Raw genomic sequence first — 19,855 nt, forward strand, 5'->3', positions numbered from 1 at the left:
CTCCCATGGCACAGCTAATTGGTGCATCCCATTTGCAGCAATCAATTTCCTAATTTTCATTGCCTCAGCAGCCATCCCTATCTCCTAAAGGCCGGAAGATATGAATCGTTATAAACGTTCAGAGGAAGAAGACCTTATATTGGCAACGCACCAAATAGAGATAAATTTTAATTGCTGTTCCTGAACTTATATTGTTGTAATACTATAATGTTTTAACTTTAAAATGTAATATAAAACTTATTAAATTTTTAAATTTTACATAATAAAATTTTTTTGACTTTCAATTACTAATTTTCAATTAGAAACTGATGTGAATATCTCTCACATAACACTTAGTCAATATTTCTCTCTCATTTCTTATGCAAAGTGAAATTATTTTTTTTATATATAAAAAATTATTCTATGTATAAAAAAAAAATAATTCAATTTACACATTACTTCAGAGAGAAAAAAGAAATACTAACTACACTCCATACTGAAACTGTCCAAATTACTGAAAAATTGATAATTAAAGGTTAGAGAGATTTTACTGTATAAAATTTAAAAGTTAATGAGATTTTATGTTACATTTTTAAGTTGAGAAATTATAATGTTACAACTTGATAAATTCAGAAACAATTATCAAAATTTATCCCACCAAATAGAAGTGGGTGGCCAACAGCGAAGACGGGCAATCCACTTCACAGTATAGAATATTCATACACCCTTTATATATTTATGGAGTTGCCAATCAGAATAATTCGGACATCCTTAAGTTGGGCGGGCTTGTATAATCCACATTTTAAGGAGATTAAATATATTATTACCTACAAGATCTATTGAAAATTATAATAAATGATAATTTTATAGACACAAAGTTTCATCAAGTAAACTATTTTCAATACACAAAGGGCATCATTATAGAATGGATGACTTGGGCACAAATAACAGGTATCCGTGACAAAATCTGCAACTCTTTTAAGAGATTTAAGATCACTCCATCAAAATCGGCAACTCTAAGAGACTAAATAAGCTTGCGCACTGGCCAAGCTGAATGATAGTAGATGTTTACAGCAGCCCAGCTTCTTTCAGAGCAGCCTTAAAATCCTCCTCACTGTTCCAGGATGGGACCTGCATCAGGAAATGTGGCATAAAAGCAATTAGATTATGCCAGCTATACAACAAATACTACCATCCATATATTACTAAGTAGAAGTAAAGAAACTGGGAATTGAAGCTTGCTCACAAGAACACCATAACCTAAGATAAAGTATTCCACCTCTCTCTCTTTCTCTCTCTCTCTCTAAATGTATTTTTGAATCAAAACTTGGCAGTCCTCACAAGATCCAAAACTTGCTTGTTTTCACCAGCATCAGCCAGGATGAATTCTATAAGCAAATGTTTAAATAAGCAGAGAGATAGACTTTGATAATTACCTCTTTTACTTTGGTGCCAAAGTACTTATCAATTTTTTCCATTATCATCATGTCCCTATCAGTCATCACAAAGTTGAAGACAGCTCCTGCAGGATCACCGGAACATTTAGAATAAAAAAAAATTTACTATAATTAAATTAATATGATACATAGAAATAAAACATGGTAGGGAGAGTAAAATAGTTCACTATAGAAAAAAAAAAAACAAAAATATTATATAATACAATAAACCCCACAGACAAGGAAAATCAAACTTCATGTATGCTCCTATAGAGTTTAAACAGTACCTCAGTCAAGAGATACACATAAATCTAGGACCTAAATGAACTTGGGAAATTGTGTTGACAACAATAACTCAAATATTATCAAGGCAATAAGATAATTCAGTTAGGGCAGATCATCGTCGGTTTGGTTCTGAACCCAAATCGAAACCAACTAACCGAATTACCAAATTTCTTGAAAAATAGAAACCAAACAGAACTGTATAAAAAATATAGCCAAATCGATTCAAACCGAAATATTTCATTTTGGTTTGGTTCATCAGTTTCGTTTCAGCAGATCTGGGACTACTCTGAGCAAAGCCTATCAGTTCAGGGACTTTTTCTCAAAGCAAAACCCAAATCCATGAAAACTCAACAAGGAATCAACAATCAAATCCATTCAATGATAAATGAAATTGAAAGACAAATTAAGAAACAAAAAATACAGACTGAAATTAGGATGAGAAATGAAATCAAACACAACCAAAGTCACAAACTGTCCACTGTACCCAGAACCAAAAACATCAACTGAGATGAGAAACGGTGAGGCTGTGAGTTGGTTTGCGATATTGATTGCGGCCTGCGATTGCATGATTGCGTCTGCAGGGTACAGCTCCTCGAGAGGAGATTAGTGACATGCAAGCAGGAGGCTAGGAGCAGCATGGGTTTCTGGGTTAAGGTTTCAGTACAACTATATATACATAATAATTTGAGGGAGAACCAGATGCCAGATGGGGAGACGAGTTGGGTCTGTGGGGAAGAAGAAAAAGAAGAACTGAGTGAGTTGGGTAAATTGTGATAGTGAGCACTGAACTGAGTGAAAATCAGAGAAAGAAGAAGAAGAAAGGAGGTAATAGGAAAGCTGGTTTTTCCGTTTTGGCTCTTTGCATGATGAGAGCTATTTAGCACGGAAATAAAAATGCCAACACAGGAAAACGCACAAATAGACATGGGAAACGGCATTTTCAAAAACGTAGGAAACATAAATGTGAAAGAAATGCATAAATATAAAAAATATAACGGTATATTTATAAATATAAAATATATTTATATAAATATTATTTAAGATTTAATAAAATAATACAATTTTTAATAATTAAAAATATAATTAAAATTAATAATATTTATATTTTCTAAAAGCTCTCATCTTTCTATTAATAAATTAATTAAAAATATTTATTTCATTTTTCAAGACATTTCACAGCCACATGTACCATTATAACAAAAAAAAAAATAGCATATCCTTACTGCCACCTAACCCCACTTAAATATAGAGAAGAGAAAAGCAGTCACAATTCTCAAAGCTTCATTTTTGTGTGCATCCCTCCTCCTCCTCCTCCTTTCTTTTGCCTGCGTCTTTGATCCTGCATTCATTTTTTTTTTCAAGAAACACGTTTCTTAAGAGGAAATGCGTGTCCATCTTTCTCTATTTCCAGACACAGCCCTGATACGTTTCTTTGCCATGTCCCGCCGTATCTGTGTCGGAAACGTTTTCGAAACGAGGAAACTTCAATCTATGCCATTTCCATGCTTCACAGGATGAGAGTTTGAGATAGGGAGGGATGAAGGAGAAGGCAGAGCAAAGGGGTGAATTTTCAATGGGTAAGCATATATATGGGTGAAAATGACAGTTTCAAATTTCAGTCAGTTCGAGTAGTTCATTTTTTTTTTTAACTGAACTGAAAAACCAAAATTTGTCAAAAGTACTAACCAAAACCAAAAACCAAAAAAACTGAATGAGTTTGGTTTGATTTTTCAATTATAACTGAAAATTGCGCAACCCTAAATACAGTGATATTTCACAATATAAAACCAAAAAAAAACAAATAAGTGATAACTATCTCCTAAAAATATATTCTTAGATAAAAGCAAAACTGACCACAAAATCAGAACAAAATAAAGAAACTTACCTTTGCGACCAAAACGTCCTGCTCTACCAATCCTATGCAAGTACACCTCATAATGAGGCTCTGATGGAGTCTCATACTTCACTGGAAGATCATAATTGATAACCAAATTAACCTGCAAATGATTAGCACTACAGTTAGGATTTTAGAGAATAAAAATTAATAGACATTCAATAAGAAGACCATTTTGGATTAGATAGGAGGCAGCACCTGCTGTTGATCAAAGCCACGGGCAAGAACGTCAGTTGATATCAGAACTTGAGTCAAACCATCTTTGAACTCTTTGACTATCTTGTCTCGGTCTTCATGAGTGAGTGCACCATGTATGGTGGTCACTTCATAACCTAGGTCAACAAGTGCCTTATGCAACATACCTGCACTTCGTTTTGTGTTCACAAATATAATTGTCTGTCCCAGGCTCTCCCCTAGTTCAAGGATTCTGTCTTTAATAGCTGTAATTTTGGTCACCTCATTAGGACAGTATACCTTGTACTGCTTTACAGAATCTAATGATAGTTCTTCTTTCTTCACAAAGAGTTGATTGTAATCTTTCCTCACAATCCTTGATACAAAATTCTTGACAGTCTCATCAAATGTAGCAGAAAACAGAAGAACCTGAAAACAAATTGGAAATAGATTTAAGTGAACCATTGTTCCGTAAATTTGCACATGCAACTCTGTGAGGATAATTGACAGGAGGCAGAATCTATTCAAGAAAGTCTACAATATCAGTTTAATCTTAGTTCTACAGCCTCAGCTTCAGTAGAAGATATGCAAGCAGCATGACAAACCTGGCACTGAGCATTGAGTCTTTCAATATCCTTCATTATCCTCAAGGAATCATCTTGAAATCCATCCTACACAGTTTTATTTTTATTAGCAACTGAGGATCAACAGCTTTAAAAGATTGCTAACTTTATTCATACACCAAAGAAATAAAATAAAACATAAATAGTAAAGGATATCACAAAAGAAGTCTCAGCTGTGCATCTAAGCAAGATAAACCTGTTTTCATTGTATCAATTAGATGCTATTGCTAAACGTGATAAAATAGATTGGAATTGGAAAGAAGCAAGCCAACAATTTTTGACCTCTCAAAACATCCAAGAGAATCACGTCAATGAAATTTATTTAGGGTTCACTGCATCCTAACATTAGTAAAAAAGTGCTAGGTGGAACCAAGCTGAAAATGTTATAACAGAAATGATTGAGAAAACATAATAATTTTAATTACAGCCAAACCTGTATGATCATAAGCAATATAGAATAGGTACCTTGGCCAGCATGTGATCAGCCTCATCAAAAACAAGAACTTGCATATCAATAATGCTTAATTTCTTCTGAGACATCAGTCTCTTTATCGTACCAGGGGTGCCAATAACTACTTGTGCAAATATTGGTGGCCTGCTTCTAGATCTATCATTGTTTCCACTGTCCATTGGCACAGCACATTCTGAACTGATTCCAGTGTACTTTCCCATTTTTTGAAGAACTTCCAAATTCTACAAGAAAATTTTGCCATAATCAATCCCCATATTATACATAATTTTCTATTAAAGCTATATATTTTTTAAAGAAAAGGTAAAAAGAAGATCACGCACATCAATTAGTTGCCCTAACTATCACCTAATCACAATCTCTTAAAATAGAAACTGAAAAAGCTGTACAAGTGTCGGTTTAATAAAATTTGTGAAGATCTCATGTATCAAAATAAAGATCCAAAAACCCTTGATAAACTTGATGATATTGAGAATTTAAATATGTATTTCAGCTTTTCAAAACATATTGCCAAAATATTTCAAATAGAGCTTGGCCCAAACTTCATCATCAGTTAGCTGGTTTCCCTATATTTCTTGATTTACAAAATCAAGCATTGACAAACACATAAAAAGAGGACAAGGAAATCAAGAACAATAAGAGCTTAAAAATCAAGAGTCTAACCTGAATAGACAACTCTCTTGTAGGACAAATACAAAGTGCCTGAGGTCTTTTCACATTTGGATTGATGCGACTCAACATGCCAAGCACGAAACAAGTGGTCTTACCAGAACCATTATGTGCCTGAGCTATCAAATCTTTGTATGGAGGAGTCAAGATCATTGGAAGACTTATAGCTTGAATTTTGCTAGGTTTCTGGAATTTCATTTCCACATACAATCCCTTCAACAGCTCTGGTGACAGGTTCAAATCTTCAAATGTAGCAGCTGATGTATATGGGGTATCACCAGATGTAACCTAAATCAAATCATACCACAAATTAACAAACAACCTCAACCAAGGTAGACTTGCCCAAATTCAACTTCAATACCACATTAAGTCATGGGAGAAAAATAAAAGAAAACTACAGTCCATTGAAAATCATGTCTCTGGATTCTGCTTTACAACAAAAATTAAATCACATATTTTTCCTCATTCTCAATATCTTAACGCTCATAAGCAATAACTATATAAAAAAAATTGCTATTTTAAAATATTGCATCGATATTTTAAAATATTGCATTTCAAAATTCACACAAGCTTTCATCACTGAAGCTGCATTTATATCTGCAAATCTCCATAACCGAAAGTAGAAGAATAGGAAATTTAATTATCGGATCTCATTATCTGCAACCATTAAAAATGCTTGAAGATCCCAAAAACAACAATACAAGCAACTAAAAAAAATAAAAACTAGAACCAAAATTTTCTATTTCTTTGATTTCCACAATTCTACAAAACCCTAACAACACCTAAACCTACAAGAGGGAGGGAGATCTTACAGCTTGGATGCTGGAATCTTCGGGGTCATCGAGGAATTTGTTGATTTTTTTGCTATCGTCAATAGCTAATTTATCCACTTTTAGTTCCTCGACGACTTTATCATCAGATGAGGAGGCAGTGTCGCCAGGTTGCTCCTCATCGTCTACCATATCACCCCATCGCTTTATTTCCGCCGTCTGTGGCTTGCTTTCAGGCTCTACAATCCCGACGGATGTTTTCTTCTCCGTCTCCGCACTCGTGGCAGGAGCTGCACTGGGTCCCGTAGCATCCGCCATTGGATTACTGATAGTTTTCGTGGGAGAGAGGTCGGCTAAGCTGCGAGATTGTAATAAGCGTCCAGTAAAGAGTAGCCAGCGGAGTCAAAAGGGTTATTATTCTGTACAGTGTACAGTATATACATCATAGTGAGGCGGTGGACGGGCTTGCTTAAGAATGAAGCAGTTGAGGCCATTACAAACAACAGACGACATGACGTTTTAGCGAGGAGAGGAGAGGATTAATAAGTGGGTCGCTGTGTAGCAATGGTGGACCGGAAATATATATAATCTTATCAAAGATTTTACAGCACGGCAGTATGACAAGAAACTTGTATTCCTTTTCATGATTTTCTCTTAATTTTGCATGATTATTTGCACTGTAATTAGAGATAGTTTGGGGTAAAATATTTAAATCTGATTAATAATTTTAATATCTTAATTCATTATAAATTTAGTTAAAAATTATTTTTAAATATTTAAATCTATTTTAAATTTATTATTATTATTGAAAAGATTTAAATCTGTTTAATTTTATATTTCTTAATTAAAAATTATATATAATTTTTTTATTAATAATTTATATTTTAAAATTTAATAATTATATAAAATATTTAAATTTTATTTATTTAAAATATAATATATAAAAATTTATAAATATTATTATTAAAAAATATATTTTATATTTAATTAATTATTTATATAAATAAATTTAAATAATAAATACTCAATATACAGAACTCTAATTGATATAAATATTATTTCTCAAATCTGAACATCTTATTGTATACCATCCAAATCTATTATATGCCATCATAACCTATTTATCCAATCCTATTTGCTGCATGATGTCTTGTATTAGCATTTCCATGTTAACATAGGAAGAGCCCTCAGGTTCTATTGCTCCCTTTGCCATCCTGCTAAGCTCTTTGGCTCTTTTTCTTCTTTCTTCACTTTCCTCTCCTCCATCCATTAACCTTTCTATAGCCCTATTAACATCTTTCTTTTTAACTAACACTCCAATCTTCTCTTCTTCCCCCCATGGCACAGTAACCTCTGTCCCAGCCTTTACACCAATCTTTGACACATCCACAACTAGCCTCTCATTTAAGAACTGGTCTGCAAATAATGGCCATGTAATCATTGGCTTGCCTGCACATATTCCTTCTAGAGTTGAATTCCATCCACAATGTGTTAAGAATCCTCCAACAGCTGCATGCGACAATATAGCTACTTGGGGAGCCCAACCTCGAATTAAGAGGCCTCTTCCGTTAATCCTTTCTTCAAAACCATCTTCTACAATCCACTTTTCTATTTGTGTTGATTTCCCTCCTCCCCTTAACACCCAAATGAATGGTATGTTTGATGCTTCTAATGCTAAGCCAATCTCTATCAACTGTGAGGTTATTAGATTACAAAGGCTACCAAAACAAACATATAATACAGATCCTGGCTTTTGTGAATTAAGCCACTTCAAGCATTCATATTCATCAACTGAGGCCTTATCGCCTCTTTGGAGCTTATCCAAGTTGTGTTTGTTGCATAGCGAAACTGGACCAACACACCAGACCTTATCCCCTCTTGCCTTTTTGAATTCTTGGACATAAGCTGGCTCCAACTCTTCAAAAGAATTAAAAATAATCCCGTAAGTCACGATTTCAGCGGCTATCACTTGCTTGTTGAATATTTGCACACTTTGATGCATGGCTTCTGGCAGCTGTTCTTTGGTTACTAGAATATGATCAGGCAAACCAGGCACCTCGAAGTATTCCGATTTAGAGGTTATGCTTTCGAGAATCTGGGATTTGTATAATCTGTGCAAGCACATCATACTAAAGCAACCAAATCCATTGAAAACAATCCTTGGAATCTGAAACTTGCTAGCAATCCGACTCGTGTAAGGTAAGCACATGTCAGAGATTATGCAATTAGGCCTTGGTTTTAGATCTTTAAGCAATCGTTCTACCGTTTCTTGTAGCAAGTTGGTTGCAGAGGCGAACTCAAGGCCTAAGCCCAGTGAAGGAAGCATATCAATATTCTCACACTCTTTTGGCAATCCTGCTTTTTCAGATGGAAATGGGACTTCAAGAAGGTGAATTTCGAGCCCAGATTCAACAGCACGAGCAAGAGTTGATGCGAAACGCTTTGAATTAAGTGGCGTGGTAACTATAGTAATAATCATGCCATGCTGAGCTAACAATCTGGCTATGTCAACCATAGGAATCATGTGGCCTTGAGCCATATAAGGAAACAGGATAAAATGGAGTTGGTGGGATTTGGAAGCCATGGAAATCAAGCAAATATGAGTATTGACTAAATAAGGACATATGGCTAATGGCTTCTCCTTCTATTGTTTTATAGAGGAAGAAATGCTTACCTGTGTTAAAAAGAAATAAATCCAAACATTTGCAGAAAATTATAATTTAATTCAGTTGTTCTAAATTTAGCAATTCAAGCCAAAATTAAATAACATAATAGAAATTGGACATGCATGGGTTGAGTGAATTATTGACATACACATTATGTTAGCCAAAAGCTTGTGGCCAATGCACATTGATGCTATCTGTTTGGATTTGATAAATAAAGTTTTGTCTGCAGTGTTTCCTGTTCTGATTCCATACGCAAAGTTTTTGTCAATATGGCAGGAGCTTAGTGCATACCAGTTCAGCAATTCTAATCCCAGAGTATAAGACGACATACAATTATGTAAATGAAAAATTTTACGAAGAGGACTGAATAGACATGTTTTTTTTTTTCCAAGGACTGAATAGACATGTAGGGAAAAGGATATAATGGTTCTACTTTACTGTAGAGTCATCACCTGTAAAATCATCACTGAAACAAACTCTACTGTTCTTATACATCCTGTCTTGTTCATTGTGGGATCCAAGTTCTAGAGGGTTTTGAAATCTTATTATTGTAGCAGTAAGAGACAAATATGTGTTCAATGGTGTTCTGGAAGACTATTTTAAAAATCCAACCTAAACGATTGGATAGAAATGTCTAAGAAAAATATAAGCTTTTTTTTTATATATATTTTTTTATATTTTTGTATTGAAGTTTTATGAATGAATGACAAGTTGGGCAATGGATTAGGAAATTGTCACAAGTTTCGAGTTTGGCAGTTGGTCCCTGCAGGGCTCAAGTTATTGGAGTGAAATAAAGACTGGAATAATGTACTAAAAATCCAGGATTTTGATTTCGTCTTTACAGTACCATAATGGAAAGTGTACAAGAATTTAAGATTTTTTTTTTTTTTTTTTTTTTTTTTTTGTGATACAATCATTTATAGACTAAAGTAGGTGATTGAATTAAGGTATGGTTAAATTTAAAGTATTAATAACCAAAATGCAAAGAAAATAATTATTGTATTGTATATTAAGATTTTAAGACTTTATTTATTTCTTTTTTTGGCTTCAATCGATATTTAAAATGAAAACTTCATAATTTTGAAGACAGTTATTGTAATATTAAGCTAAAACTCATTGATAACTTGAGATTTTGTTTAAGTTGAGATGTTTAAAATAAAATGACAAATTTAACAATAAAGATTTTTTTTTTTTTTGCTTGAATATTTCAGAACGGCATGAGATAATAGAGGACTAAATTGTTGAAAGAAAAATATACTAAATGGTGCAAAAATAGCAATATTAAATTTTAATATACCTAGGGTTTCATACAACATATAAACTTTTATTCTGTTGCAAAATCACATATTTTAGTTACAACATATTACAACTCAATTACTAACAATCCTAATTGCCATTAGGAAACTTAATCTTTAAAATTAACAAGATTAAAGTCAAGGAATTTACCCCAAAGGTACATAATTAAATTCAACACCTAATCCGAGTAGAGTAGATCACAAAGTATTGATTTTCTAGCTTGTCCATACAAACAAGATGATCAAAGCTTCTCTTTTGAACTCAAAACCCGTTTTTGTACTTCCTCTTGAAGTGGCCAAACTTGCACAAAATTAGAGTTTACAATGTCTTTAGGTTTTAATCTTATAGAAGTGTAGAGAAATAATTTTTTTACTTTTAATTCAAGAATTACTACTTCAAATTTCTCTTGTATTAAGCAAACAAGGAAGAAGAACAAAACTTGGTTTTAGAGAGAGAGAGAGAGAGAGAGAGAGAGGATGGCAAAGAGAAAAAGAAGAAGATGATAATTCTTAATTCATTTCTTCTCTAACTATTAGAGATATTTTAATTTCTCTAATTATAATTAACCTTTATAAGTGTCCACATCTAATTCCATAATTAAATGTGTTTTCTAAATCTTATTAAGCCACTTGTCAAGTTAAGTTAATTAGGAAATTAAAATTTTAATTAATTAGTATTTTGAAAAAATACTAATTAATTTCTTACCTTATGAGTAATTAATCAAGTTAATATTTAAATAATTTAAATATTAACTTGAATACTTTCATTGATGAATTTAATTTCAAGTCATGCTAGGGACTTTGCAATCAAATTGCAAACTAAAAAAATATTAATTTGATTAATTAACTAAACCATTTGATCAAATAATCAAATTAATTTGGCTTTGATCATATTGTTATTTTGTGTGTGACGTCCTAGGTTCATTACTAATTGGCAATAAGAATAATATCAACTCTTTGATATTATTGGAACTATTCTATACTTAAAAAGAAATTCCCTTTTCATTTTTAGTTCTCATAAATCATAGATAACACCTAGCATAGTGTACCATGACTACCAATTAGTTATGAATTAATTCTTAACTCATGAACCTTGATCATACATACCATGCACTAAAATCTCTCTGTTATAAAATCTCGATTCTAGCTAGAGTCATGGTTTATTTCAAACTCTTATTACTTAGAATCATATGTCCTCATTTTGATTTCAATTCTTGATTAATAAGACTTTCTCGTCAAAGATACTTTTATGACTGAGTCTATTTGTCCTGGCCAAAAACTTAACTTATCAAGAACAATTTAAATGGACATAGGATTTTATCCTATTTAGTTAGGGTAACGGATCCCATCTTGACTAAACACTATCTCTATATATAACTAGTCGAAACCAACACATGCTCGTGTACTCATATTTAGTATAAAAATGAAAGTAGTATCAAACTTAAACCACCTATATACAAGATAGCCGTGTTATCTTAGGTAAAAAAATTATATGCACTATTATGATTTAAATGATTATGCATTGATAAGAGCAAACTCTATATATCATCTTACGTCACTGGTTTGGCCTAATTATTTTATAAGTGCCCATTTTATTTATTATATGGTATGAGACTCATCATTCTATATCATTAGTATCTTATACTAATCGATAGGAACAAACAAAAATGATAGTCTATAAGGATAAATCTTATCCTCTGAAATATCCAAAACTATAAACTGTAATTTATAGTACTTGTACCAGAATATTTCGTCACTCATATTCTTAACACTTTAAGAATGAAATATTTAACCAGTTACTAAATGATATATTTTCAATTAAATTTAAACCATTTTAAATTAAAAGAAAAAGATATATACCATTAAAGAGAATAAATATTTACAAGATGCAAATTTTAAAATATGCTCTAGGGCATACTACTAACAATTATTACATAAACGTGTATTAAATTGCTAACCAATAAAGTTTCTTTACTAAGAAAGAGAAACAATCTAAAAAATTGATTTCACATTACTATGATAGTAAGCAATTACTCAACGTTATTGGCATTCTGCTGCATTATATCTTGCACTAGTAGATTCATATTGAGATAAGAAGATCCATCTTCCTCCATTGCTTTCTTTGCCATGATGCTAAACTCTTTAGCTCTTTTTCTTCTCTCCTCATCTTTATCTCCTTCATCCATCAACTTGTCTATAGCCCTTGTTATAGCTTCCTTTTACACCAAAACCCCAACCTTCTCTTCCTGTCCCCAGAGTACTATAAACTCTGTCCCAACCCTTACACCGATCTTCATTACATCCACTACTAGCCTATTATTGCATAATTGGTCTCTAAAAAGTGGCCATGTAACCATTTGTGTCCCAACCAATATCCCTTCTAGTGTTGAGTTCCAACCACAATGTGTTAAGAACCCTCCGCTTGCTGGGTGCAACAAGATTGCTACTTGTGGTGCCGAACCTTGAATTATAAGTCCTCTTCCTTTAGTCCTTTCCATAAAACCATCTTCTGCAATCCACTCTTGTAGTTCTTTTGATTTCCCTTGGCCCCTTAGCACCCAAATGAATGGTCTGTTTGATGCTTCTAATGCTAAACCAAGTTTTATCAATTGTGAAGTTATTAAATTACAAATGCTACCAAAGCAGACATATATTACAAACCTTGGGTGCTGTGAATCAAGCACTTGAAGCATTCGAAAACTTCAATTGAGGCCTTATCTCCTCTGTGAAGCTTATCCAAGTTATTTTTGTCGTATAGCGAAATTGGACCAATGCACCAAACTTTATTCCCTTTCACCTTCTTGAATTCTTGGATATACCCTAGCTCTAATTCTTCAACGAAAACTTCAATTGAGGCCTTATCTCCTCTGTGAAGCTTATCCAAGTTATTTTTGTCGTATAGCGAAATTGGACCAATGCACCAAACTTTATTCCCTTTCACCTTCTTGAATTCTTGGATATACCCTAGCTCTAATTCTTCAAAGGAATTAATGATAATCCCATAAGTCACCTGTTTAGCAACTATTATTTGCTCATTAAATGCATCCATATTTTGAATCATGGCTTCTGGGATCTGCTGTTTGGTTAATTTAATATGATCAGGCAATCCAGGCATAACAAAGTATTCTGATTCACATTTTACGTGCTCAAGAATTCTATAACTGCTTATATAGCACAACCAAAGCATAGTAAAGCAATAAAAGCCATTGAAAGAGATTCTTGGAATGCCAAGCTTACTAGCAACCTGACTTGTATAGGGTAAACACACATTAGAGATTACACAACTAGGCTTTGGCATTAGATCTTCGAGCAATCTTTGGACTAAATCCAGAAGCCGGTAGGTTGACAAGAAGAACTCAATGCCCATATCCAATGAAGGAAGTATGCCAAAATTCTCATAATCTTTGGGTAATCCTGCTTCTTCGCCATGAAATTGGATTTCAATAAACTGAATTCTAAGTCCATATTCCATAGAATGAGAAAGGGTTAGTGTGAAACACTTTGCATTAAGAGGAGTAGTGATTATAATGACGATCATTCCATAATGAACTAACAATCTTGCTATGTCTATCATAGGAATCATGTGGCCTTGAGCCATGAAAGGAATTATTATTTTTATGTGGCTTAAATTTTGGATATGTCTTCATAGACCCGAATTGTGACCCGACTCGAAAGCTTCACACTACGAACCGATTAGGATAAAAAGTGAAATCTGTGGTAGTAGTAGAGGGCACAGGCCAACCAGTATAAATATTATAATATTCTACCCTTTGTGGTAGAGTTATGAGATATTCGGAAAATACACTAGGGTTAGGATTTGAGAGTTCTAAGTGATTGTGTCTTGTTCTTTTCGTTATAGTGGAACTTTTTCTCTTATTTTGCCCCTGGATATAAACTTTAAGTCGAACCATGTTAAATCTTGTGTTATTCTTATCTCTTTTTTTATACTATGTGATTGTACGATTTACATGTGTACCTTAAATTTGCGTGCCTATTTTAACAAACCGGTATTAGAGCCTTGTGCACAAAATCTAGGGTTTACAAATGTCGTCATCTTCAACGAAGTTGGTGGATCGAGTTTTAGTTTGTGGAAGATTAAAATCAAATCTTTCTTGATCCTACAATGTCACGACCCAATTTATGGGTTGGACCGGCACTAGAACTTGGGTTAGCATAAGGCTCCCAAAGCCCATAGTAAGCCCACTATCTTCTAACCCAATTATGAAGCCCATATTTGGGCTCAATTTTAAGAAATCAACAGGACAGAGTTTGGCCATAACATGGACTATCCAACGGAGAGCTATTAACTCACTCGACCTGTAATCTCAATAAAACACATTTGGGGAGCTCAGCTCACCCATACAATCATTCACAAATTAAAATAAGATCAAGTGAAAGCTCAGCTTCCTCCTATAAACCATATGACAATCCCATTTAACCATACATACATCATATGAAGTTTACAATTTCCAAAAAAAAAAAAAAAAACATAATATTTACAACCCCAAATCAATTTAAATATTTTCTAACACACGCGGAGTTTTAGATTTGTAACTGACAATATAAATTACAATAATAGGCATAAAAGGACCTGTAAGGAAAAGAATAAGTCAATTACGTGTAAAGCCCTCCTGTAACTTGGGAAAATGGGTGAATAAGAGTGAGCGTTTGACTCATAGAGCAGTATATTGATTTCACATACAATTTCTATAACTATCTAATTCTAAAGCATCCTTAGAAATGAAATGCATCATCTTCATACGAGCCATACAGATTAGGTCAAATCACATCAAAAATAATCTGGAGCCCTCACACACCCATGTCAAATCTATACTCACACATACATGTATAGGAAGCTGATCCCCCTACACAGCTCTCTTAATTCCAATCTCTGCCAACAAGATCAACTCAAAGCTAGACTTTCTCTTATTATCCAATTACGGGGGCCAGCGAGATCAACTCAAAATCGTGCCTACCTTGATTTATCCGTAATAAGGATCGAGTCCCAGTGAGTCAAGCTCCAACCGCGTCTATCCGTCTTACCCATATCCATATACACCACATACACACCAACACATACACACACAGCTCCAAATTGTCATAACACAATAACCAAAGCAATATCATCAAGTATAAATGCAAAATAGGGCATGCCTAATATTTAACTACGTACATATATGTATAAGTGATGCATGAGTATGCCTGGAATATAATAATATTGAAATTGTAAATGTTGACCCCGTGCAGCTCAAAATGAGCATTGATTTTGATGATAACAAAACTCAAAGGGAATCTATCTTACCCAACTTTAAAGTGATGTGTAGATTCTTTGTCTTATTGCTAAAGAACTTTTGAAGTTACATATAAGGAGAAAGGATACTCAAAGGCATTTCAAGACAAATCCAAAATGAGAAAAGAACAAGACTATGGAAGCCAAGACTCAAAGAAAAGGTATGAAAGGCATAGTATTAGAGATTGAGTCTTAGGTCTTTTGTGAAAAGAATAAATGAGAATTTAGTCATATGGAGCTCAAAAATGAAATTTTATTTTCTGATTACTTTTTCTCATCATGACCTTGGATACTACCATTGAAATATTTTTTAAGGTCTAAATCATTTGACATTGCAAGTTGAGATATGCAGCTATTGACTTAGTTTGCTAACTGGTTTGCAAAATTTTTTAGTTTGCTAATGAGTTTGCTAAAAACGTTAGTTTACTAACCAGTTTACTGACTGCTCCTAAAATTTCATTAGTTTGCTAATTTATCAGAGCTACTCAACTTCGCAAAAAAGGACAAAATAACGGCTATTTTGTCTTGGGCAGTGTGTATAACGTTCCAAAAGAGTTTCAAACGGTCTAAAATGATTTGGGACTATAAATACACATTCTTTACTTCATTTACACTTGATGAAAGCTTACATTTGAACTCCAACTTTGATTTTTCATTTATTGCTTTCATTCAAGAGCTTTAAAGATTTTGAGCTACCATTGGCAAATCAACTCATCTCTTCTTTATAGTTTGATTTCTATTGAGTAAGAGTGAGTGTTGAAACATTAAATTGCATTTAAGAGAGGTTGTACAAGCACCTATTGAAGCTTGAGAGAGAAAGTGCTTGTGATAGCATTTGTGAAGGTTTCAAGCTACCTTGGTAAAAGCTTGGTGTTGAAAAGTTGTAAAGGGCTTTTGGTCTCTTGCCTTCAAAAGAGCAAATAGTGGAGAGAAGACTCAAAGAGGGTTCTTTGAGAGAGTGGATGTAGGCTAGTTAAGCTGAACCACTATAAAAATCATTGTGTTTGATCTCTTTAACCTTGACCTCCTTACTCTTGTGTAATTTAAATTTTTCTTGTTATACATGATATTGAATGTTGGTTGAATAGATTGAATTGATAAATTTGTGGACTTATTGAGTGAGTTGAGAAATTAGTTATATATTGTATGATGCATGCTCTGTTAGATATTGCCATATACATTGATTGAGGCTTGAATTGTAACTTAGGAACACATTGTTGAAGCACATATTACTTTCATTTTATATAGAGAAGCACCTAGTTGAACAAAGCCACAATTTTTCATTAGGCTACAAGCAAGGGCCGAAAAATTGTTAAAGTCCAATTCACCCCCTTCTTGGACTATTTTGGGACAACAAATTGATATCAGAGCTTGTCTCTCTTGCTTAGGGTCTTACAATCTTAGAGTGATCCACAATGGCTAGTTCATCTAGTAATACTGCCGGTATACCCGCACCTTTAGCCGAAGGCTACTCAATCACTAGACCACCACTCTTCAATGGCACTAATTATTCATTTTGGAAAGTAAAAATGAGAAATTTCATACAATATGTAGATATTGATGCATGGAGAATTATTAAAAATGGTCCACATGTTCCTCAAAAGAATGGTCCAGGAACTACAAAGGTTCCAAAACTTGAAGATGAATATGATGACAATGATTGGAAGAAAATTTCTATAAATGCTAAAGCTATTAATATTTTGCATTGCTCACTTGACCTTAATGAATACAATCGTGTTTCAGGATGTCAATCTGCTAAGAAAATTTGGGATAAGCTTGAAGTGACTTATGAAGGAACTGATGTTGTTAAAGAGTCCAAAGCAAACCTTTTTATTCGAGATTATGAGCTGTTTGAAATGAGGCCAGGGGAGTCAATTGCGGATATGAGTACAAGGTTTACTGATCTTGTAAATCTTCTCAAAGCACTTGGTAAAAGATTTGAGGAAGCTGAACTTGTGAAGAAAATTCTTAGATCACTTCCATAGTCTTGGGAAGCAAAGACAATAGTTATCCAAGATACCAAAGATTTTAAAACATTCACCTATGATGAACTCATTGGTTCTCTCATTGCACATGAGATGGTATATAAAAAGGATGAAGTTGAAATTGAGCAAAAGAAGAAGAAAAGCATTGCTCTCAAGTCAAATAAGGATGAAGATAAGAAGAAATGAGTTGTATTCAAAGTTGACTCAAGTGACAACTCAAGTGCTTCTAGTGATGATGATGATGAAATGGTTATGCTTGCAAGAAAATTTAAAAGAGCTTTCAAGAAGGGAGGAAGCAAATACAAGAAATTCTTGAAAAAGTATACTCCAAAGGATAAACAATTCAGGGATTCAAAAGAAGAAATTGTATGTTATGAGTGTCACAAACCTGGACATATCAAGCCCAAATGTCCATTACTCAAAAAGAAGAAAGGAAAAGAAGATAGGAGCAAGAAAGCTATGAAAGTAGTATGGAGCAACAGTGAAGAATCTTCAAATGATGAATCAAGCGACAAAGAGACTGCTCTTCTTTGTATGATGGCACTTGAAGAGAAAGTCGAGAGTTCACAAAAGGAAGAAGAAAGTGACAATGAGGTAAATTCTTATGAATCTCCTAATGTAGAAGAACTTGAACTTGCATTTGCTAGAGTATATGATGAGTATAGAAATTATAAGAGAAAATGCAGTAAAATGAATTTAGAGATTGAATCATTGAGATCACAAAATATTGCCATGTCCAATGTGTATAAAGAAAATGAATTTTACAAAGGACAAATTGCTTTGTTTAAAGAACTAGACTTAGAGTTAAAAACCTCAAAAGAAACTTGTGAAATGCTCATTGAGAAAAATAAAGTTCTTTAAGCTAAAGTAGAGTCTTTGACAAATGATTTGGCAAAATTTACAAAAGGAAAAGAAACTATAGATGTACTTCTTAGAAACCAAAGAATTTCAAATGAGAAATATGGAATTGGTTGATAATGAGGTAAATTCTTATGAATCTCCTAATGTAGAAGAACTTGAACTTGCATTTGCTAGAGTATATGATGAGTATAGAAATTATAAGAGAAAATGCAGTAAAATGAATTTAGAGATTGAATCATTGAGATCACAAAATATTGCCATGTCCAATGTGTATAAAGAAAATGAATTTTACAAATGACAAATTGCTTTGTTTAAAGAACTAGACTTAGAGTTAAAAACCTCAAAAGAAACTTGTGAAATGCTCATTGAGAAAAATAAAGTTCTTTAAGCTAAAGTAGAGTCTTTGACAAATGATTTGGCAAAATTTACAAAAGGAAAAGAAACTCTAGATGTACTTCTTGGAAACCAAAGAATTTCAAATGAGAAATATGGAATTGGTTTTGATGGTTTCATGAACTATGATAAGTACAAGAATCATTTCATTAAAGCATTTACATCCTCCTTGCCTAATGTTACATGTTATTATTGCAATAAAAGAGGTCATATGATTAGTTCTTGTGCACTTAGGAAAGGTCATCTTAACGTAAAGAAGGTATGGGTACCAAAGGGAACCTTACTTAAGGTCACTAACCCCCAAGGACCCAAAGTTGCTTGGGTACCTAAAGTTCAATGATTAAATTTCAGGTTTGTTTCAAAGGGATGAAGGAAAGTGAAAAATGGTACATAGATAGTGGTTGTTCAAAGCACATGACTGGTGAAAAGGATAAGTTTTCAAAAATCACAATGAAAGATGGAGGATACGTAAAATTTGGAGATAAAGGGAAAGGAAAAATAATTGGAAATGGCACAATAGGAACCAAACCTTGTATTGAAGATGTATCGCTTGTTGAAGGTTTGAAATACAACCTGCTAAGTGTAAGCCAATTGTGTGATAAAGGTTTTGAGGTAAAGTTTACTTCTTCTCTATGTACAATCAATAACTTAAATAATGACACATTGTTCATTGCAAATAGATCCAATAATGTTTACTTGCTTGACATGAATAATTTTGAAACTAATCATGGTACATGTCTAGTATCTCTTGATAACTCTAGTTATTTGTGGCATAGAAGACTAGGTCATGCAAGCATGCATACACTCTCAAAATTGTCTAAGAAAGAACTTGTTAATGGTCTTCCTAAGATTAATTATGAAAATGAATTTCAATGTAGAGCATGTGCACTAGGAAAGCATACTAGAGCATCTTTTAAATCTAAAAATATTATGTCTACCACTAGGCCATTAGAATTGCTTCATCTTGATTTATTTGGACCCGTAACTCCTACTAGTCTTGGTGGAAAGTCATATGCTTTAGTTATTGTTGATGACTATTCAAGATATATATGGACATTTTTCCTTG

At 33.3% G+C, this 19,855-nt stretch overlaps 2 protein-coding genes and 1 pseudogene across 3 annotated transcripts; all 3 read right to left on the bottom strand.

The window, feature by feature from the left end:
* Window positions 1-818: 818 nt before the first annotated feature.
* LOC110662666 (DEAD-box ATP-dependent RNA helicase 38) lies at window positions 819-6,723 on the bottom strand. The gene is made up of 8 exons (XM_021821717.2): window positions 6,342-6,723; window positions 5,524-5,817; window positions 4,857-5,084; window positions 4,374-4,439; window positions 3,793-4,197; window positions 3,586-3,697; window positions 1,416-1,501; window positions 819-1,110 (listed from the first exon to the last, which is right to left on the bottom strand). Exons 1-8 carry the CDS (start codon window positions 6,615-6,617, stop codon window positions 1,048-1,050), a joined length of 1,530 nt encoding a protein of 509 aa, XP_021677409.2. The 5' UTR covers window positions 6,618-6,723; the 3' UTR covers window positions 819-1,047.
* A 606-nt stretch (window positions 6,724-7,329) lies between these two features.
* LOC110662665 (UDP-glycosyltransferase 73C1) lies at window positions 7,330-9,218 on the bottom strand. 2 transcript variants are annotated; one of them, XM_021821716.2, is made up of 2 exons: window positions 7,904-9,079; window positions 7,330-7,873 (listed from the first exon to the last, which is right to left on the bottom strand). In XM_021821716.2, exons 1-2 carry the CDS (start codon window positions 8,881-8,883, stop codon window positions 7,417-7,419), a joined length of 1,437 nt encoding a protein of 478 aa, XP_021677408.2. In that variant the 5' UTR covers window positions 8,884-9,079; the 3' UTR covers window positions 7,330-7,416. The 2 variants fall into 2 exon arrangements, with proteins under 2 accessions (XP_021677408.2, XP_021677406.2); XM_021821714.2 differs by having other exon boundaries at window positions 7,330-9,218.
* A 3,072-nt stretch (window positions 9,219-12,290) lies between these two features.
* LOC110652735 (UDP-glycosyltransferase 73C11-like) lies at window positions 12,291-17,911 on the bottom strand (annotated as a pseudogene).
* Between the last annotated feature and the right edge of the window lie 1,944 nt (window positions 17,912-19,855).

Source organism: Hevea brasiliensis, chromosome 5 (assembly GCF_030052815.1).
Source record: "Hevea brasiliensis isolate MT/VB/25A 57/8 chromosome 5, ASM3005281v1, whole genome shotgun sequence".
NCBI classification, from domain to species: domain Eukaryota; kingdom Viridiplantae; phylum Streptophyta; class Magnoliopsida; order Malpighiales; family Euphorbiaceae; genus Hevea; species Hevea brasiliensis.

Bases quoted from the DNA above. Each gene is read 5' to 3' on its own strand.
- LOC110662666 (XM_021821717.2), bottom strand. From the start codon at position 6,617: ATGGCGGATGCTACGGGACCCAGTGCAGCTCCTGCCACGAGTGCGGAG. The intron at 5,085-5,523 runs GTTAGACTCTTG...ATTTTCTTGTAG, and splicing joins CAAGAGAGTTGTCTATTCAG to AATTTGGAAGTTCTTCAAAA. The intron at 3,698-3,792 runs GTGCTGCCTCCT...AATCATTTGCAG, and splicing joins GTGGCTTTGATCAACAGCAG to GTTAATTTGGTTATCAATTA.
- LOC110662665 (XM_021821714.2), bottom strand. From the start codon at position 8,883: ATGGCTTCCAAATCCCACCAACTCCATTTTATCCTGTTTCCTTATATG.